This window comes from Achroia grisella, unplaced genomic scaffold, assembly GCF_030625045.1.
Source record: "Achroia grisella isolate CSIRO2021 unplaced genomic scaffold, CSIRO_AGI_Agris_v1 utg807, whole genome shotgun sequence".
In the NCBI taxonomy this organism is placed as follows: Eukaryota; Metazoa; Arthropoda; class Insecta; order Lepidoptera; family Pyralidae; genus Achroia; species Achroia grisella.
The window spans coordinates 3102080-3123398 of record NW_026713028.1 but is presented as its reverse complement, the minus strand read 5'-3'; the positions used below and the strand labels follow the sequence as shown (position 1 = coordinate 3123398).

At 31.8% G+C, this 21319-nt stretch overlaps 1 protein-coding gene across 1 annotated transcript in view; it reads left to right on the top strand.

Moving 5' to 3' along the window:
• The window catches only part of LOC131851705 (hypoxia-inducible factor 1-alpha-like), a 100172-nt gene that overhangs the window by 30220 nt on the left and 48633 nt on the right, over nt 1–21319 (top strand). The window contains exons 2-6 of the mRNA XM_059202231.1: nt 914–1101; nt 7521–7693; nt 9724–9894; nt 12103–12344; nt 15731–15837. Of these exons, the coding sequence (XP_059058214.1) occupies nt 914–1101; nt 7521–7693; nt 9724–9894; nt 12103–12344; nt 15731–15837 (881 nt within the window). The remainder of the gene's footprint in view (nt 1–913; nt 1102–7520; nt 7694–9723; nt 9895–12102; nt 12345–15730; nt 15838–21319) is intronic.

Sequence of the window (21319 nt, the reverse complement as noted above, 5' to 3'; positions counted from 1 at the left end):
TCGAGAGAAGCTAATCGGCACATTCAAACCTAACAAACGACTATGTTAATCTATTCTAAAATGCATTAAGTGACGCACTTTTTATATGTATTCATTTAGAACAAGCGATAAAATTGTTGTCTGTTGTTCCTAATGACAAATTAATAGTATAATGCACTAATTGCTACTCAAACGACTTCGTGGGTCTGAATGGGACCAGACGCGTTTGTGTTATAACTTATGAGAGTTATTTAGTGAATATATCGTGTGAATATTAACATTAAACTGTGTGTAATTTACATTGTAATATTAAATACATGTGTATTGTGTAAAATAATTAAAAATGTGTATACCCGGCGCACCACAGATTATCGATGAGAGGCAGAAACTTTCTTCTATAAGTAAAAGGTATTTGTAACGTTGATAAGCCGGTTTTTAATGCAAATAGGACAGGTTCTTCCTTATGCTTTTAAATGGTTGCAGTAGTTTCTAAGTACTCAAGTTACGAGTGGCATATGTTCTAAAATCTTGATTTGTAATAACATTAGTGGAGTAAACGACAGTTTGTATTTTAAAATAGAGTATTTATGTCGATCAAGTAGGACAACGTCATGTATGATTTTTTATAGTTTTACGTCATCGTGGTGTACCTATATCTACCCACATACAATGTTATGTCATTGGAGCTGTTGAGAACTCCATTCCATTATCAACTACATACTTAATTTATATAATGTCTGATTTTCTTGTTTTACTTGTGATACTAAGTTTTCGTTGTAGAAAAAATTGTTTTATATAATAGCAAGAAAATAATTTTATTGTGACTATTAATGCTACGTCGTTTAGAAAAAATCTGTCTTTTAATTATCAGTCCCCAATTTATTTTTTGTTTAACCTATCTTCCTAATATTTTTTTTTTTTACTTTTATTTCAGGAACAATGAGAAGAGAAAGGAGAAGTCTCGGGTGGCAGCGCGATGTCGTCGCAATAAGGAGATGCAGATTTTCACGGAACTGACGGCTGCACTTCCGGCCAAGAAGGAGGAGGTTGAACAACTCGACAAGGCCTCCGTAATGCGCCTGGCGATATCTTACCTGCGCGTGCGCGACGTTGTTTCAATGCGTGAGTACCGAATATTGAAAATAAGCGCTATTAATCGGACATACACTGAAATACAGATATAATAAGGTGATTGTTATCTATTAAACGAATGCATTATATCTAGCGAACCACTCAGGCTTCGCACGTGTGTATTATAAATCTTTTTATTGCGTGGCTTTTCTATATGTACTATAATATGCATGTATTTTAGATATAAACCTTTCTCTTGAATTGCTCTGTCGCAGAAATTGCATTAAAATCCGTTGCGATTTATAAGATCTAAATGTACCCACTTATTCGTAACATGGATGATGATTAAATGACTGTCATAAATACAACATCTGTATGGCACCATCTATATTTGATTAAAACATTAATTGATAAAATAGATGACATGTCGAAAAATATTGATAAAAAAAATATTATTTCGTCCGTTTCTTTTTTAATTGAACCTATATATAGGCTATGGATTTAATAACATATTACTAAAATTTTAAATATAATCCTTTAATCGGTTTCACGTGAAACCTTAAGACAAGCGGATAAATAGACAGTTTTCAGCTCTCGTTTTATTATATATATATACATATATATTATTAAAGATATATCTGAAGATAAAAATAAAAAATATATATATCTATAGATTATCTTCATAGATGTTAGATCCCCAAGGTTGTGTCTCGGAATATGTTTGTGTATTTATAAGAATACATTGTATTGTTAATAGTGTTTATTGAGGTCAGCCAAGTATTAGAACAATTAGTAGAATGGAAAATTTAAACTGTGTTTGACTTACAATATTTAAAAGTGTTATTGACTTTATTTGCGTAGATTATAGGGAAATATCTACTGTAGTGTTCCCACCTGTCGTGTGGTAGATACATGAGTCCCCATGTCATTTTTTTTATTACGTCTACTCTTGAGAGTTTGAAATAAGAGCTTCTGTACATGCCTCAGGATTCAATGTATGAAGGAAGGTTTAACTGTAAAAACCAAACACGTCATGTCCGATGCTTGATTATTGAGCTTGACTTTTGTTCGGTTCTTGGTTGGTTTATTGATTAAGAGAGTTTGGTATTGGATTGTGGATATATCAGTAAAGTTTGTAATTTTGGTTAAATAGGTAATAACAGTGAAGATAAATCACAAATCCATTTATTTATTTATAGCTTTATTTTAGCTTGTTATCAAAACAAATTAACAAAATTTAGTTCTAATCTATTTAAAAAAAAACTCTCTTGTAATAATATGATTAATATATTTTAAACACAAGGACGGAACGATTTTAAGAGTATCGGTCAGTCGCTAATGTACTTTATACAAGATAAATTAAATCAGATGGTTTTGTTAGTCAGTCCACCCCGCCCAGACTTATACCCCTCCTGCCACTAATACATAAAAAAACCAAAGTTTTATAGCGAAATACACGCCAAAATGAAATAAAACTGAAATCTTATTCCTTGTCTTGCCGGCACGATATTCCTTCGGTACAAAGACAATAAATTCCTTACCATGTAACCTATGAGTTATGTGTACGGTATCCGCCGTTATCACAAGTCAGGAAGTACTCATTGAATTACAGACACTCGATACTGAAGTAGGTACTGAACGATACCGCACCGACAAATCAGAAAGTAGCTTCACACATCGAATAGTGACTGGCACATATTAAATCAATGTTACACGGGCTATAGATCCTCTAGCACTCAGCGCTTTACTTTGATCTATGCCGACAAATTCATGGCAGGTCGTTCGTCAAACAGATAAGGTTGACGAGTTACTCGTATCTCAACTTATTAATTTAGCGATAAAACGGCAATGACACTATGGATACGATAATGTTTGAACTTATTGTGCTATTAAATGATAAAGGATACCAGTATAGCCCAGATCAATATAGAGGTCTAGATAGAATTGAATTTATTGACTATGGTTTTGCTGATTCTCTTTTAATAAGTGCAAAAATATTATGCACTTTGAGCATGACGCAATTGCAAAACCTTCCTCATCTATCTTCACGCCAGATCCCTTGCGGTTTAGGCAAAGAGAAAAGAGTATTGTTGGTTTTAAGTTAGTAAGGACTTTGTTTACTTAATTTTATACAGTTTGGGAGACTCTTGTCTCCATTATGAGATCACTATAATCGTAATAAGTTAGCCTGGCCTTTCCCGGTACCTACCTCCGTTTACTATCGCCTTATACGGTCTATAAAAATACTAATAATGTTTTTCTTGTAACTCTAATTTATTTCATTTCTCATTGTATATATTGATAGTCTTAGTACTTCAGTCTAGTCTCTATCAATCGGGATTAGATAACACAAACGAATGTGTACGTTGGCCGGGATGACAATATTAAGTTATATCTATATTTTTTAATATAGGTACATATACATCATGTTATATGCATTATTATGTTACCAAATTATAATAATCATGTAGTTATATATTAATTTTGAAACCCTCTATGTATATAAATTAATTATTATTAATGTTTCCTGTAGTGGTCAATTGTAAGGCATTGTCTTCTATCGCTGCATGTTTTAGTAGGTGTATTAGACCACAAGTTTCCTACTCGTTTGTAACTTTGGCACGCGCTGTATGCCAGCTTTTATATTGCATGCTAACGAAACCACAACAACGTCACTCCGGTCTGGCACCATCCAATTGAAATTTAATGAATCACTACATTAAGCAGTATTGAACAAAATAAAAATACCTAAAGATAACTTTTTTAGATATTTTTATTTTGTTTAATTATTTTCAAAAAGAAGACTGTTCGCTATTGTACTTTCTTTATACGAGTGTAGAAAATATTTACTGTAAATTGTAACCTACATGGTTTGTCCAATGAATTTATTATGTTGTTTTATACTACTATGGTGCCAAACAGGCATATGTGACAATGATTAATACGTGAAATAAAATTTAGATCTTTTACGAAAATATGAAATTTGGTACAATTAAATTTGATAAAGTTATATGAGAGAAAGAGGTAGAGAGAGTGCAGTACCTAAGCTAATATTTTTCTATAATAATGCTTAAAAATACATTATTAAATTTATAAAAACAAAATTACACTATTGCAGTCGTAAATATGCTTAAATATTTTTGATAGCTTGGATTCACTCAGTCAGCTGACTGATACGATTGAACTCGGCTGCCTTATGAAGCAATGTGTACATAAGTACATGCCAGTTCCTTAGGAGATAGGCAGAAAACTGAGTGTAATTGGTTTATATAAATACAACAGTTAAATGTTTCACAACATAACTCATGAAACACTACGTTGTTGTAGATCCCATTCAGCTCTCTCTGCTTAGACTATAATGTAAGGATATTATGACGATAATAATCATTTAATATGATCTTAGGGCCTTCAGTTCCGCATTAATGTGCGTCTTATCGAAACATTACAATTAAACATGGATACTGGATATTCAAGTAGTGTTATAAGTATAATAGTCCAAGTTTGACCACCATTAAGGAAGGTGATATCTCTACTTGTGGTGATCAATTTTCCCCAACAAATGTTACCGTAATGTACTATCTTTCTATTTGTGTTAAACACACAATTTAACGTAAAAACGGCAAGAGCTACCCTCTTGCTGTTTTTACGTTAAATTGTGTGTGTACTAAAGAAATCTTAGAAGAATAGCCCACAAAGGGGTGGATTATTAATTATTGCTTTTTCATTTTGTCATATGTCTTCTACTATTTGTTCACACAGCGATTTGATTAGTTTATTAGTTAAATTGCGTTATGTGTATATATTTTTTTGTGATTTGATTTATAGTCAGTAACATATAATAATATAGATAACAACTACAAATGTACACGCATATGGAGTTGCAGGCAACAGTAATAAAATATATAAATAAGTAAATTACCGACACACTTTTCTTAACATAACCATCTAATCCTAAATAATACTACCTTATCTATCCAAGTAGCAAACAAAATAGACTTCCGCAAAACGACGATAAAATACATAAATGTATATTACTCCTGATAATATATAAAAAGTAAATTATAACGTTTTGATTTTTAAAAGCTTCGTGCTTTACTACCCTGAGTTACGCCCAACATGTCGTGAGTTTAATTATGGTCAACGCTATAAACAGTGTCAGTAAGAAATATAAGTAGGCACACGCCTATATATTTATATTTCTGACTGACACTCCGGTGAAGGAAACCAATGTCAAACCAAAAATTAATTCAAGCGACCCCTGAATCCCCTTGATATTAAATTTAAATCCCCCCTTGAATTGAATCCAACACACTCACATGGGGTATGTTGGATTAAAATTTGATTTGATTTGAAATATGGACGCAGAAAGTGTTGCAACATCGCAATCAAAAAAGTAGGCATTAGATCTACTCCATCTGGGTTAACAATGTTGACGGTATGTTGTCATTTATTTTTGCCTGAAATTAATACAATTAATACAATACAAAATTAAAAGTTTGATATGATGGAATGCGAAGTGTATAAGAACGATCTCCAGGACATGGTAGAGTCATTTCACCATGTGGGATACACAGCTAGCAAAAGTGAGACTAAATAAAAAATATACTTAACCGGTTTATTGTATTGTACAATATTATCAGCGACCAATATGTACAACACTATATTTTATATAAAGTGTTGTACATATGCTATTATTGTAACTTTTTGATTCCGTCGAGTATTATTTTATATATATAATAGTAATATTATGAGGAGGAAATATTTTTTTAAGTTGTTTTGTGGTGGAAAGACAGAAAAATACTACTACTTAAGACACAAAAATACTAGACCTAATTTAGAAATGTTTTACCTAAATTTACATATATATTACAGCGGGACATTAGTTTTAGATGAAATAAAAATCGATTCGTTGTCATTTTATCTATTTTTTTTAAACTTGCCCGTAAATTGATTGTAGGTATGAAGTAAAATGAAAGACAGACGTCAAGTATCTTGTGTAATGTCAGATTTATGATAAAACTGTCATCCGTGTACCTATTTAATACTAAAAATTATAAGTACCTTTATCTATGCACGTATGAAGCAAATCTGTAGTTTCTTACATTGTCTGTCGCTCGGTTTCCAGGCAATTTGTAAAAGATCGAAGTTCGTAATCTCTCGAATATATCCTCAAAACCTTAAAAAAGAACTTATACCTTCTTAAAAGTCCAGCCCGCAAAACCGTATTGCGGGTGCTCATTGTAGGCGTTAATCACTTGTATCAGATGAGCCGCAAGGTCGTTTGTACCCTATGTCATATAATAAAATCTTTTATATGTATTTTAGGCATTACTCTTCCAATACAGGGAATTCCAGTGAATTATTCTTGACTTTCTTTCTTTTGTCACACTAACGAAATTACGTATTAATATAGGAGTTTATTCAACTGTCAAACAATTTATTTATACTCTTGTATTAATAAAATGCAAAGTCCTCCATTGATTGACTAATTTAACTCAAAGTGTATAATTTTAAGAATATCTTTTGATAAGTTATGGTTTTTTAATTATTTTGATTTTAGATTTGATTTTAGAACTGTAACTTAGTTTTAAAGGCGTTTAGCAAACTCTCCTCTGTCTTTCTCTGTCGATTGCATTCTTTATTTTTAAGTTAATTACGTTAATTTTTTCACTTTACTTCTTTGAGACAGTAATTTAATTAACTTTCTGTTTAGTACCTTGACATAGGCAACTAACCCTGAATTTGCTCTTCTTTTCTCTTGCTTTTTATTGCAATTGTAACTTAAAATAGTACATTAATATAAAAAAATAATGTTTGCAAGGGTCGTCTTATCTCTGAATGAGATCATATTTCTTTCATGATCATTATTTCTATAGCAATTGCAGCTGTTGTATATTATCTGAAATGATTAGTGTTTCGTTTTTGGTATGTCGCACTCAGTAATTAACCTACCATATTTTTTTAATGTTACTGTATGTAATGGTAAACAAGCTAACGTTCTCGGTTAATGGCAGATATCGCCTATATGAATAAACAACCCCATGGTCACATGTAATCAAGTGACGCCTGTGGTACCCCTCACCACCATACTCTTCGACAGTGTCGAAGGTTTAGAGGCACACCGCTTTACTTCGATGGTCGCGAGTTTGATTCTTTGTATCGGTCTGGATGTTTTCTATGTATATTATGTATGTATTTATAAAAAAAAAGCATTCAAGTATATATTTATATCAGTTATTTAGTATCCATAACACAAGGTCTGCTTTGTTTGGGACTTGAAGGCGCTCTGTGAATTGCCCTGTTTTGTTATTACTCTAATATATCACCTTTCAAACAAAACACAGCTACTACAGCAAACTGCTTTGCAGCAAAAATAAATAACATTGTGTACACACAGACGACTCTTGACTAAGTCTAATTCTGTAAAGAAAAATATATTTTTTTTAATTCCCGTAATGTTATCTTTACAGTTCCAACAGACAGCACAGAACAGCCCAAAATTGAGAATCCTGAAGGGTTGGAGGATGTATCTTCAGAGTTGTCGTATATGAAGGCACTGGACGGATTCCTTTTCGTGCTGTCGCAACAAGGGGACATTGTTTACTGCAGTGAAAATGTTGCCGATCACCTGGGAGTGTCTCAGGTAATATTTTGTTAATGGACTTTAATAAGACGGAATCTTACGAATATGGTAACCGTGGAGTTTGTGACAATGAATGAATGTTTGTTAATCTTTCAGGCTAAAACTTCTGTATTTAAACTAAGGAATTTTATATAGATACAATCAAACTTGAATATAAAAAAGCCAATTTAATTAAACTTAAGCCAGTTCATTAACATTATTGACTTATTATTATTATAAAATAATATACTGGAATTATAAAGCCGTCTGCGCTAACGCAATAACCACTGGTTGTTAATGTCACTTAGCTCATAGCGGAGAAATTCTAGTTAGCAGAGAGGGACTGACGTAGTACGTTGTTAGCGATTGGGCCATTAATCCCCGTAATTGACAATCCCTTCCTCTGGAAAGAAAGGACTTTGTTAGTAAACTGGACTGACCCCATTGCTAGCAAAATCCGCGGTTTGCCCTGGAAATCATCATGATAAATTAAAAGATAATTTGAAAGTAAATTTGCCACGACGGGACAGACTGACCTGACCTCATGTTCATTATACTCCACACATTATACTCCACTGGTACTCTGCTAGCGTAAAGCGTAGCGCAGGCGGATAAAGCATTCCATTATAATTCATAAAAAATCCTTTCCTCCCATAATAGTAGAGTATTTAATAAACAAGTTTAGTTAACAAGTGGAAATTTTAAAATAGATACGCAACCCTATTACTTTATCTCGGATTTCATCTCTGGCACAGGTCGATTTTTATCATACATTTGTGACAAAGTACCTATCAATAACCACTTAACAACAAAATGAAATTAAAGTGCTCTTAGTAGGTTTTTTCCGACAAAGACGGAGGATAAGACGAGATAAGCCCCGAATTATATTATCATTTATCTATAATTTTGTGGAAAATAGTGATATTTGATTTTTAAAATCAGATTAAACGTATGTCGTTGGAGAGCTTCTATTTAGTCTGTTGTTACGGTCTCCTAGATCCATTTTACCTATTTTTAATATCGCTGCCATCGTAAAATACAGCCTGAATAGTTATGTTTGTCCTTCTTTACGTATTATAAACAAAATAGTATAGGTATTATAAAGTATTTATATCTCTTTAAAATACATTATCACAAACTTTGTAACTTCGGCCTAACCTGACTCGTTTTCGATATCTATATTAATTGGTAACCTCAGAAAGTTCATAATACTTGGAATATTACAAATGTAAAAGTATATCCGTTTGGTTACCTTTTCGCCACAGAACTTCACGAGGATGCACATATTTTTATCCTAATTTCTACATTAGTAAAATTAAATGTATTATGTACTTATTACTAAAAGAGAACCTGGAATCTGCTAAATGCCTGTAGATATGCGATCTTGAGTAGTCTGATTTGGTGTTGACAACAATCACAATACTTTTGTAAATGTAATCCTATAGCAATGGCACGCATTATTCCTTAGTCTCGATATTAATTTCTTTATCATCTCAATTATCTTTGTATTCTTTGGTCTGCACGAAAGAAGACCTAAACAAGATCTGAAGCGACATATAAGTCGCTAAGTTCTGGTGTAACCATTTTTCGGAAGACACGTAAGAAGATCGTTGTAATTGAGTTTATGATTAAAGGGTCTGCTTAAGTAATTACCTTTACGAATTAACTACATTATAAAAATATCTTGCAACCTTGTGTACTTATGAAGGAAATTTAAGAACTTATTGAACTACTGAACATGTTTTTATTGTTTATTTTTATGAAAACAACAAGAAAACGTATAACAGAATAGGTTCAGCTCTTGATAATGAATATTATGTACATTCACCGATTCTTTTTTATTTAAAATACATATATTAAGTTAACATTTCTGTTAAATGAATGAGAAAACATTCTAATTGAATTCTTCCGTCTAGTTCATGTCTAGTCTCTTGAGTACGTTTTAAAGACTTTCGTTTCGAACCCGCGACCTGAAGTAAGGCGGTGTATTTATCTGCTAGTACCCCGAGGCAACGCTCTATATTTGACATTGTGAACTTTCTTCATTTCAGATGGAGATAATGGGTCAGAGCGTGTTTGAATTCAGTCACCCGTGTGACCACGACGAGATTCGCGAAGCACTTCGTTCGAACGGCAGCGGTCGACGTGACTTCTTGCTTCGTTTAAAATGCACGCTCACCAGCAAGGGCAGAAATGTGCATTTGAAATCAGCTTCATATAAGGTTAGATATTTATTCACTATTCATAGCTGTATACCAGCGGCCTGTTCCGGTTTCGCAGAGGTGGATATTTTTACAGCTTGGGTTTTATTATTAAGATTTTAGTAGGGATCTCTAAGTTTTTCTAGTAATAGAAATAAAAATGAAAACGACTTATGAAAGTTACGTTTTTTGTATTAATATTTTTTCCTATCATAATAAATACTATACAAATAAAAATAATTATATATTTATTTAAATTTTAGCCTGTCTTTTTGTACTTGGTGATCTCTGAAACGGCTGAACCGATTTTGACGGGACTTTCATTCGCAGATAGCTAATGTTATAAGGATTAATTTAGCCTACCTTATAATTTAGAAATTATATTTGAATAAAAAAATTAAGGTAAATTCTACGCGAACGAAGTTACGGGTAACAGCTAGTAAGCTGTAAGGTCAGTAAGAAACAAGCTTTCTAATGGTAAAAAAGTGATTGAAATCTGTATTGTTATTTTTTAGTTTATTCGTTACTAATATACAAATATTTCCTCTTTACAATATTTAATACATACATATGTGGTTAATGATACAGCAAGACCATTTCTTGTTATATATAGCAATTTGCGAGGCAACAATGATAAGAACATTCTTTCATTTATCTAATACGTCTAGAATAGTCTGTTTGTAACGCGTAATATAGTTAAATGAGTTTTTAATCGAAATACATATTATGGTCGATGTGATTTTTATATGTTAATTAATACTGCTTAATTACGTATATTAAATTAATTACGGTTTAAAAATAATTTGTAGTTGAAGCATGTTGAAAATTTTAAATGTCATTTTTGTTATATATAAGTAATTATATATAACTTCAGGACTTTAATCCCTGAAGATAAAGCCAGACACATTATCTAGTATACATGAACTTAACGTGACAAGACTATACGGATTAATTTAGTTTTAAACAAAATTACATACAGGTTTTTTTTCGGCTAGATTTGAACTCACAACCTTTGAATTCCATAAGTGAGGGGTACTAAACTACTAAGCCGCTGTGCTCTCATTTTCTTCTGGTATAATACGTCTAAGATCTGTAGAACCTAAGAGAATTGTTACCTGAGTCCTAAACATGATGCCTCAAAGCAAAGTCCATTTGCATCAATATATAACTAAAGTTCTTCTACAGGAAAATAACAAGGAAACGCATTAAAAACTCATTTGGGAGCCACCCGAACTAAATGTTAAGGAATTATGTTTATAACTGTGCATTTCTTATTAAATTAATTAACTATGCATTTTACATGAATGACCAATCATCTGTTATTTTCCATTCCTGAGTAAATTAATGTTCTAAAGTGCACATCATTTATTCATAGTTTTAATATTTAATAGTAATGTTGACCCATTCATATTCAATGTTGACGTCGGTTTTTTATATTAATTTTAACTCTACTACTCATTAGATAGCCCTGATAAGAAACTACTATACTTCCTATTAATATATATGTAATGTATAATGGTTTAATCATTCTGTTTATGTTTATCATTTTATATATATCACAATGCGAAAGTGTGTCTGTTTCGTAGGATATTTATACGTGGAGCGGAAAGTTTAAAATTAACTATTTCAATAAGTTCATCAATATTAGAATAATTTCACAATTTAAAATTAACTTAAAATTGCAGTATGATTATACTTTGAATTAAATATAGCAGAGCAATTAAAACGGACGTGATATCCTTACCATACTTGGCACAATAGTGAGATATTTACTTTATCCTTAGGTATCCTCATGTGTAGACATTCTTGCGTCACACATCCTCATTTTCACCCTGTAATTTCATTGTCTCATCCCTCAAACCTAAACACAGCTTTCGTGTTATCCCCATACACAGTAAATTATAATTATGGGCCAGTATTTACGGCTTTGTCTATTAATATGTACTCGTGGTTTCACCATTCAGTAAGACTATAGACAAATAATATTAAAGGTAGGACACACACAGACTAACAGTATACAAAAGTATTTTTATACATAATTAAAAAAAATACAAACCTACACTCATCTACATAAACAACGAATGAGCGAAATTTCATTCTCACAATTTTCGTAAAATTAATACCCGTAACAAAATATTTGTACCTCAAGTTTTTGCGTCATCGATTAATATACTGATAAAAAACGCTTAAAGCAAGTTAAAATTTAATTGTAAACGTATATATTTTCAGGTTATACACATCACCGGGCACATGCAAACTCCAGAGGACAACGATAAACCTCAGGAGCACAACAATAACCAAGAGAAAGAAGACAAAAAGGACGGCGAAGACAAGAAACCTTTGAAGAACGGATCCCTTATCGCTGTGGGGAGACCCATTCCTCATCCAGCCAATATCGAGATCATATTGGATAGCAAAACATTCCTGTCCAAACACAGCCTGGATATGAAGTTTACTTACACTGATGACGCGTAAGTTTACCACTAATTATTTTATAGTATTAACAAGAGTATTAAATTTAATCATTATAATATTGTAAAGATAAAAGGCTATATATAAATGTGAATGGTCGAAAAATACGTGGATGAACTTTGTAAAAGATTATATGACAAGGAAAGGAGTGATTAACGAGATGATCATGAATATAGATGTCGACCACAAAGATATTTTTATTATACCCAACTTCCTCTTCTTATCCTATGATAAGAAAAGGAAGTTGGGTATAATAAAAACAAGTTTTGAAAAGAACAAAAAACATACTTTGGCAATATTAAAATTATTTTATTCTTTAGCGAGTAATAACAGTTTATGATTGAGTACCCAGTTTGACCTGTAAATTCCGATGGGATACAATAAGTTCTATAACATCTTTGTTATTTAATTTTTGAGGTTATTTCATAAACTTTACATTGTTATGCACAATACGCTAGAAAATAGGACAGCATTGGCCAAATACAGTAATTATTTTTTTCTAGTTTTAACCAGTGACGCATATCTATTTTAATGTTTTAGAGAAGCACACACATTTTTATTACACATGGCCAATTTTTAACATACAATTTTCATTGAATTCCTAAGTACAAGAATATTCCTACTGTGTTTTGGTATATATATATATATGTATAACAGAAAAATAAAATTTAAAAATTGGTAGCAATTAACTATAATGGTTTTTCTATTTTTAAATTAGCTTACAGTTTGAATATGAAGATAAATAATTAACGTAGTATTTAATAGACTAAACATATATTATTATTATTGAAATATGTATTATAGTTCAATATCTTTAATTCTAACATGATACAATTTAATCAAAGCATTTATTGAAATGACAATAGTTTACTTGTATAATTATTGTGTAAAACTGTTACTTGTGACTACCAAAAGATGTCGCTGTAACGTGATATTTTAATGTACTACACAAACAAATTACATGGACGAGTATTTCAGTTTGCTCCGGCAACATTGTAGCACAGTGTAAATCGGTCGGGTAATATCAACAAAAATATCACCTTCAAATGTATTTTGTAGGTTACGCGGTGTTGTTTCGCGGTGATTTTTTGTACACAATATGTTGTGATGATTAGTTGTGTTCAGCATCGGTCCGGGCTGGAGTGATGTGTTTTGTGATTGTGTTATGTATTTTAAATACCGTGTTTGTGGATGAAAATGAGTGATTTTGTTGGATTTGCTATATGCAGGAAATGGCGGGGTTTTTGAATACAGTAAGTGCTTTAAGCCCGTTTAATTAACTCTTTTTATTACAATTGTGTCTGAGTTAATGAAGAATATTCATTATTATGGATTGTGATATCTGCTTTTGAGCTGTTGTTAGCTGCACTCGGTGCTAGGTCGTTCAAGGTTAACCGTGTACCGGTAAAGATATCCTATACGTGGAACTGTAGGTCACATTGAAAGTGACCTTTGGATATCCATTAACTTTCTATATAATAAATATAAATTATATCGATGCCTCTGTAATATATAAAGAAAATAGGTCCCTATAAGTTTATATATTTTCAAATCAACTTAATAAGTTGCTTTTTTACTTTCATCCAAACTTATTGTTATTAATAATTTTTTGCATCATCACGCAATACTGTATACTTATTGGATGTAAATTCGTTCCTAATTTTTTTGAGTCTTTTATTAGGTTTTCTAACAAATAAAAATAAAACTTGTTTGAAGAAACATGGGGGTCTCAAAAATATTTGTAAATAGTACGTTTATGAACCACTACAATACTTAAATACTAATTAGTTCTTATTTTCAGTCTTGAAATGCCTAAATGTTATTAATTTGTTTTCACTTAATTGGTAGATGGTACATTTAAACAGATTTTTGTCGTATCTATTTATCATTTCTAAATTCTTCTTAAATATCTGCTAAAAAACTGTAAGAGATCAACGGGCATATTTCCAATACAAATATTTTTATATTCATAAACCTAAATATTTTTAGGAGGTACCAATAAATCTCATTTCTCGAATAGTCTCTTATCGTACATCCGGACAGGTAGATAGACCAATATATTATGTAAAGTTATAAATAAACACTGAAATCAAAAGTCATTCACTGTTATCTTAAAGTCCAATGTACAGTATTCACCTGACTCACAATAGTTATTTTACAGCATACGAAATACCATAGCCGTTTCTTCAGCTTTAAAATCTTCTGATAAGATCTTTTATATATAGAGGAACGATTTCTTTTTAGTACATAGTACATTAAAAGTTATTAAGTGCTACGAATTTTTTCAATTAAGGAAGTTTGTATAATTGAGTTAAGTAATATGAATTTAATGGCAGTTTACTATCAGATGGCGATGCTTGATTGCCACAATTGTGGTAGAAAAATATACCATAAGATTAATTTTGTATTATTTTTTTACTATTAAGTAATCTTGAATTGGTTTGTGAATTTATATTTCTAACTGACTCTCCAGTGAGAAACACCGATAACAAAACAAAAATTAATCCAAGCGACGGCGGCAGGCATGCCCTCTAATCATTTCTGTTTCAAATATACTCAGCGAAATGTGGGCATGTCAAGTATACCGTTTGCCACAATGTCGACATTGACAATGCATCTGTCTTCTCTTTTGACGAATAACAGTTGTAACGGGGAAGGATTTTTAAGGGGGTAGTAATTAACAATTTACCATGTTACGTCGACCTCCACGGGGACCGCCCCTTGGAAACTATGGTGGTTAATAATAGGTGAGTTCGTTACGATGGGCTACCTGACCTAACTTCATGCTCATCCTATCATAATTCACTATGGTGGTCCGCTAGCGAATACGCTTAGGCGGGTTTCATCATTCCAATATAAATACAGTGGACCCGCGGTAATCCGGCCCCCCTTGTAATCCGACATTGTCTATTATTTGTTATTGAATATTACTTTGACAATATACTTCAGAGTGCATATATATACATACATATATAACATAGAATCTTATCACTGGATCTGTAATTTGTCGGATTACAAGATACTCTTTTGTAAAAAATTCCGGACTATAAGCAGAGGACCCTTAAGCAGCACTCTATAATCCGACAAATACGATGGTCCGACACTGCCCTGCAAAACGTTTGTCGGATAACCGGGGGTCCACTGTATATGTATATAATATAAAGAATCATCATTGAATCTATAATTTGTCGGATTACAAGGTACTCTTTTGTAAAAAAATTCGGACTATAAGGGGTCTTAGGCAGTACTCTATAATCCGACAAATTCGATAGTCCGATACTGCCCTGCAAAATGATTGTCGGACTACCGGGGGTCCACTGTATAAAGAAACAGTTGTAACGTTACTTTATGTTATGTATATTATATCTTTGGATAATTGTTACAGATTGAAGAATGCACTCGGATACGAGCCGGACGATCTTGTCGGCCGCGCATTGTACGAGTACCATCATGCGGCCGACAGCGCTGCTATGGTTCAACAATTCAAGTCATGTAAGTATATACCGTATTGCAAGAATCTAATTTCTTTATTCTTTATTTATATAAAACAAAGTCAGATTGCCAAGCTGAAGAGGAAACTGCACACCTATGTGGTTGTTGCCCACTGTCGCGCATAAACGTAATATCACATTTGGAAAGTTTACATCCTATCCTGAGGAGATAAAAACCATCGCTACTAAGAATATCCTTCAATTCACGTCCCTGACGGGTGTAGGTAGCGAACTCTGAAAAGGGCGAGCACAATAGATCTGTGTAGATCGCAGTGCTACAGCTCTAAGCACCTGACAATAGTCCAAACGTCCAATAAAAGAAAAACAAAAGTCCCCGTCCGTCTCTATGGTCGCAATAATCTCAAAAACTACTGAACGTATTTTCATGCTGTTTCCAAACATCTAGTATGAAGGCTTAGGTGTATAATTCGTTTAGATTTTGAGTAAATGAAATATCCATACGAAAAGGGCAAGTTGCTACGTCTGTAAGTACGGGATGAAGTCGCATTCTGTATGATATGAAAATTCAATTTAATTTGCTTGTTAACGCCATCTTGTGATTTGTTATTATATAGACGTTACTAGCGACATCTGTATTTCTGGACATGTAATAAGTGAAGGCGCTGTTATTCGAATATAAAAAGCACTGCTCGTTCTTTCTGTTAATCTTCTTATTAGTTAAATTTACAAATTTATTATATTCTAAGTGCGCATAATTAAAATAATGGATTAAAAACCTTACGTGTATATTCTTGAATTCCAAATGGGAACGAATTCTTGCTACATTTTCATTATTTGGTTAATTATTCATAAATGCGCTATCTTGTCTTGCAATATTTTAATTTCACTGCCTAAACTGCACTCTACAACTAAAACACATATTTCATGAAAGAGTTGAGACTGAGGTACCCACGTAGACTACCTCTACTATCTCTGGTTATATGATTGATGGGGTACTTTGATTTTATTTTATTACTAGCTACCCGCCCCGGCTTCGTACAGGTGTACATGTATAAAACATATCTAGACAATATATAATATATTGTCTAGCTCTCATTGGGGCCTCAGAAACAAACAAATTGCTCTAATGCTTTATATAAACATACCTTAGATTTTTTTGTTGGCAATTTTTGCTCCTTGCCAGTTAGATACTAACCATAAACCTGCGAACATACCAACTATAATTATGTCAGTTTCACATACCGACAGTACGAACGAAGATCCAAATATAAATTTATCTGAAATCAATAAGCCGTAATCCTAAACAGTATGAATCACGTGCAATATTTTATTTTTCTATTTGCCGTTATATTTTGCAAACTTGGCAATTCGCCACAACTAATTTTACAGAATTTTTTTCTAAAATTTCAGTTTTCCATCCTTGCGATGATGTTACTTTCAATTATGTCAATTTTATTTGTAACTTAAGAACTATTTATTTCTCTTAATTTTAAAACTAACGTGACGTTCGATTTTCTCAATTAAAGTGCCTTCTCATGCCTGCATAACAAAATGATAGAGTCACGTGGGGCAAGTGTGCATACTTAAGGTTTGAATTATCATATAATAAAATATTTGACAGTTAAGTTAAATAACAAAACAAGGTTTATTATATAAAATATATATAATAATCAACAACTTAAACGCAAAATAAATAATTATCATTCACACAAATTCTTTCAAATCAACAAAATCAAAACTAGTAAATGCGCACAATTGACAGTTTCGGGGTAATTGTACCTTATTATAAATATAAAATAAGTCAATATATGATAAACCAGAAAATAGACATCCTAATAAATAATAAAATAAAAATAATTCCTTTTCAAAGTTATTGTTGTTCATGCCACCAGTCTTACAGATGCTGTATTGTGATCCAGGTTCATTCGGAAATATGTATTTTTCTCCACACAGTGGGCAAAATAATTCCAGCTCATCATTTTATTTATTTTCAGATCAAGTCGTATCTTCTTTTTACAATTTATTCTTCCTCTTGTTTTTTCCAACAATTTATAAGGACTTACAGTATCAATGATTGACTTTTCCTTTCTTACGCCGATTTTGAATAACCATTCATCCAAGAAAGCAAGTGTTCCAACTTCGGTATTTCTTGGATGGATGACATCGTACATATTCATTCCTAGACGAAGGTACACTAATTATTGATCACACTGCCGTTTGCTATCTCTCAACCTCCGAAATTAATCTTTTAACAGCTTCTAGCTGTTCCTCTGTGACAACATTTTATCCGGCATTTCTTTTATAATCGAGGCATTTTTTATGTCCAACTCTGAAATAACAAATTGCATCATAAACAGTTAAAGGCGTGAATTTAATAAACACTCTATTTGCATGCGCACACTTACCCGACATTCGTATGTCACACTTACCCCAAACCATCATAAATAAAATTTAACCAGAATTTGATATTACTAATCGTCATCCGCCAAAATTAAACACGGCTTATATTACATGGAATGTACTGTTCGATGGTATAAAGCATGATTTCAAAATATAAATATATTACAAAGGAATGAGTCTCTCATTTAAGACAAAAATAAATTTCAAGCAAAAACAATACCACTAGCGCCAATATAATTTTCCCGGCGATCCGAAAACATGTTGTACAAGACCACGTGCGAAATGAGGAGGGGTGTTGAATGCAGCTAAAAAACAAACCGTGCTCATCTCGCTCGTCAATACCTTAGTTTTTTTTTTAAGAACTTTTAATCAGTTGTCTTAATTTTTTTTTATTAACCTGAACTATTCACACAATTATTCTAGTTCCTAGTTAAACGAACGAAGTATACAAATATATATTTAAGAATCAATAATCAGTAATCTTAAACAGTTTTGAATCACGTGCAATATTTTATTTTGCTATTCTAGTTCCGTTATATTAAACAGAGCAATTCGTGTACTACACAACTAATATATTTAAGAACTTTTTTGTCTTAATTTTTTTTTCCATCCTTGAACTATTCACACAATGCCTATTTTAGTTCCTAGTTAAACTTAAGAACTATTTATTTCACAACTAATATATTTAAAACTAATCAGTTGTCGTTAATTTTTTTTTATTAAAGCTGAACTATGGCACAATGCCTTCTCTATTCCTGCATAACAAAATGATACATCTAATTTTAAGAACTCTTTAATCAGTTGTCTTAATTTTTTTTTATTACCCTGAACTATTCACACAATGCCTATTCTAGTTCCTAGTTAAACAGAGCTTGTGTACTAACACAACTAATATAAATACTCAAATACATTTTTTTGTAAATATATACATAGAAAACACCCAGACTGATACAAACAATCATACTCATAATACAAATATTTATATACTGTGCGAGAAATCGAACCCGAGTTCATTGGAAATAAAGCAGAGTGCTAAACTGCTAGATGAGTCCATCAAATTGATCAATTATTCATTTCTTGATTTTAGGAAATTAACCAATTAAGTAAAGATGGAGAAGCACATAATCTAGTTTATTATATGTTTTTATAAGCTCACCAAAAAATAATGTTTGGGCACTAGTTTTGTGCAAGCCAGGTCATAGGATATAACTAGTATACCCTAAAAATGACATCCGGTTTAATTACAGCACAGCGTCGGATCCGGCACATTATTTTTCATTGCTAAATATTTACTGGCCTACAGCCAAGTCCTAAATTAATAAACCGTTCATAAAGAATTTTTATCGTTGTATTAAGCTTCAGAAATGTGAAGACAAGACCTTAAACCGAGATTTAAAATCTCTTTATATCTTATATTTCAGTAACCACTAATCCCAATAATTTTATGTGTTTGACTCTGTCTTAACTGAAATTAAAAAAATATATATTATTTATCGTTACAAAAAATATTTGTACAATCCAAAATCGGTTGTTTGTTTATTTTTTTCATATCCTGTGATATTTGACTAACGTGATTAAAATGAAGAATATACTGGAATATATATACCGTAGTTCGCACAGTCTTTGATGAATCATATAATTATATTCATAAACTAAAATTATGTTTTATTTGGTACTAGAGCCCGTCTCGGGTTCTCATGGATGCTTTACAAATATTTGAATTTGTCGGCTTGTTCTATACTATAACATGCATATATTATACATATAAACCTTCCTCTTGAATCACTCTATATATTACTGAAAACTGCATTAAAATCCGTTGCATAATTGAAGATATAAACGAACAGAGCCACGGCGACATGTTGTATACTATGTAAAGATATAATTTATATTATAACCATGTATAATATTATCTGAATGAGAGAAATTCTAATGACAATAATGCCAGGTATATATTGTTTAGAGGTATAAACAGTATTCATATCAGGCACTTCATATAGAAAATGAAAGTAACTATTACAATCTAAATAATATAATATGTATGTATATTGTTTCTAATCATTGACACAATACAACTATCATGTGTCGGATATGTCATTTTAAATTGTATCTATTATGTTTATCTGTCATCTCGTGTATCTCCTATACGCTCTAATAGACACGTTAAGCATTTTGACATTAATTTAGAGATATCATAATATTATTCTTCTTTATAATATTATTATTTCGAGCGTCACCGAAACTTTGTGTGTAAGTCTCCAGTGATGCTATATGTATTACAAATAATTACAATTTAATTGATGAACTGCTTCAAACAATTATTTAATCAATTATAAAAAATACTACATCTATTATTGCCATCCATGTTTGTGAGGAGAAGTAAATAAATAATATTATTGAACTAAAATATATTGCATTTCTTCAGACTGCTTTTACTGGTCATATATGAATATTTGCGTATCACCAAAATCTACTTCAATTGCGATAATATTAGAAGTTTCATGTAATATACTACAGTAAAATTAATTTGTAATCCTCTTTGTTTTGAAGTCGGTTAGTATTTACTAGTTAAACCCAGAAATTACGACAATGGAACAATTTAGCTTTCGCTACGTAAGTCCTTCGTACGCATGCTGTCTCTTTTCTAATTAGTTTAGCGGTAGATAACACCCACATATACGTAGACCCCGAAGTAATGGCATTTGAATTGGGACAGGGGTTATGTATAGGGTGACTATACGGCCGGTTTTAAATGAGACTGTCGCTGTTTTTAATTATATGTTCTAGTGTTACCGACAAACTCTGACTGTGCGTATAATTGTCCTGTTTTCAGAAATTTATCGCTTTACATATACTAACATCATAACATCCAAACCATCTTAGTGAATTTCTTGTAAATTCGCCATAGCGGGCTAACTGACCTGACTTCATGTTTAACCCCACTGGTTGTTCTCCGCCGGCATATACTGTTGGCGGTGGCAAGTGGATCATTTAATCAGCATTTATTATAAAAAATTAAACATAATTATATGGGACACAACTTTATTGGGATTCCGGTCATTAATGAAATTGACATTTAAAAAAAAAATCGTCAATTATTTACATTCATCACATATTACTAA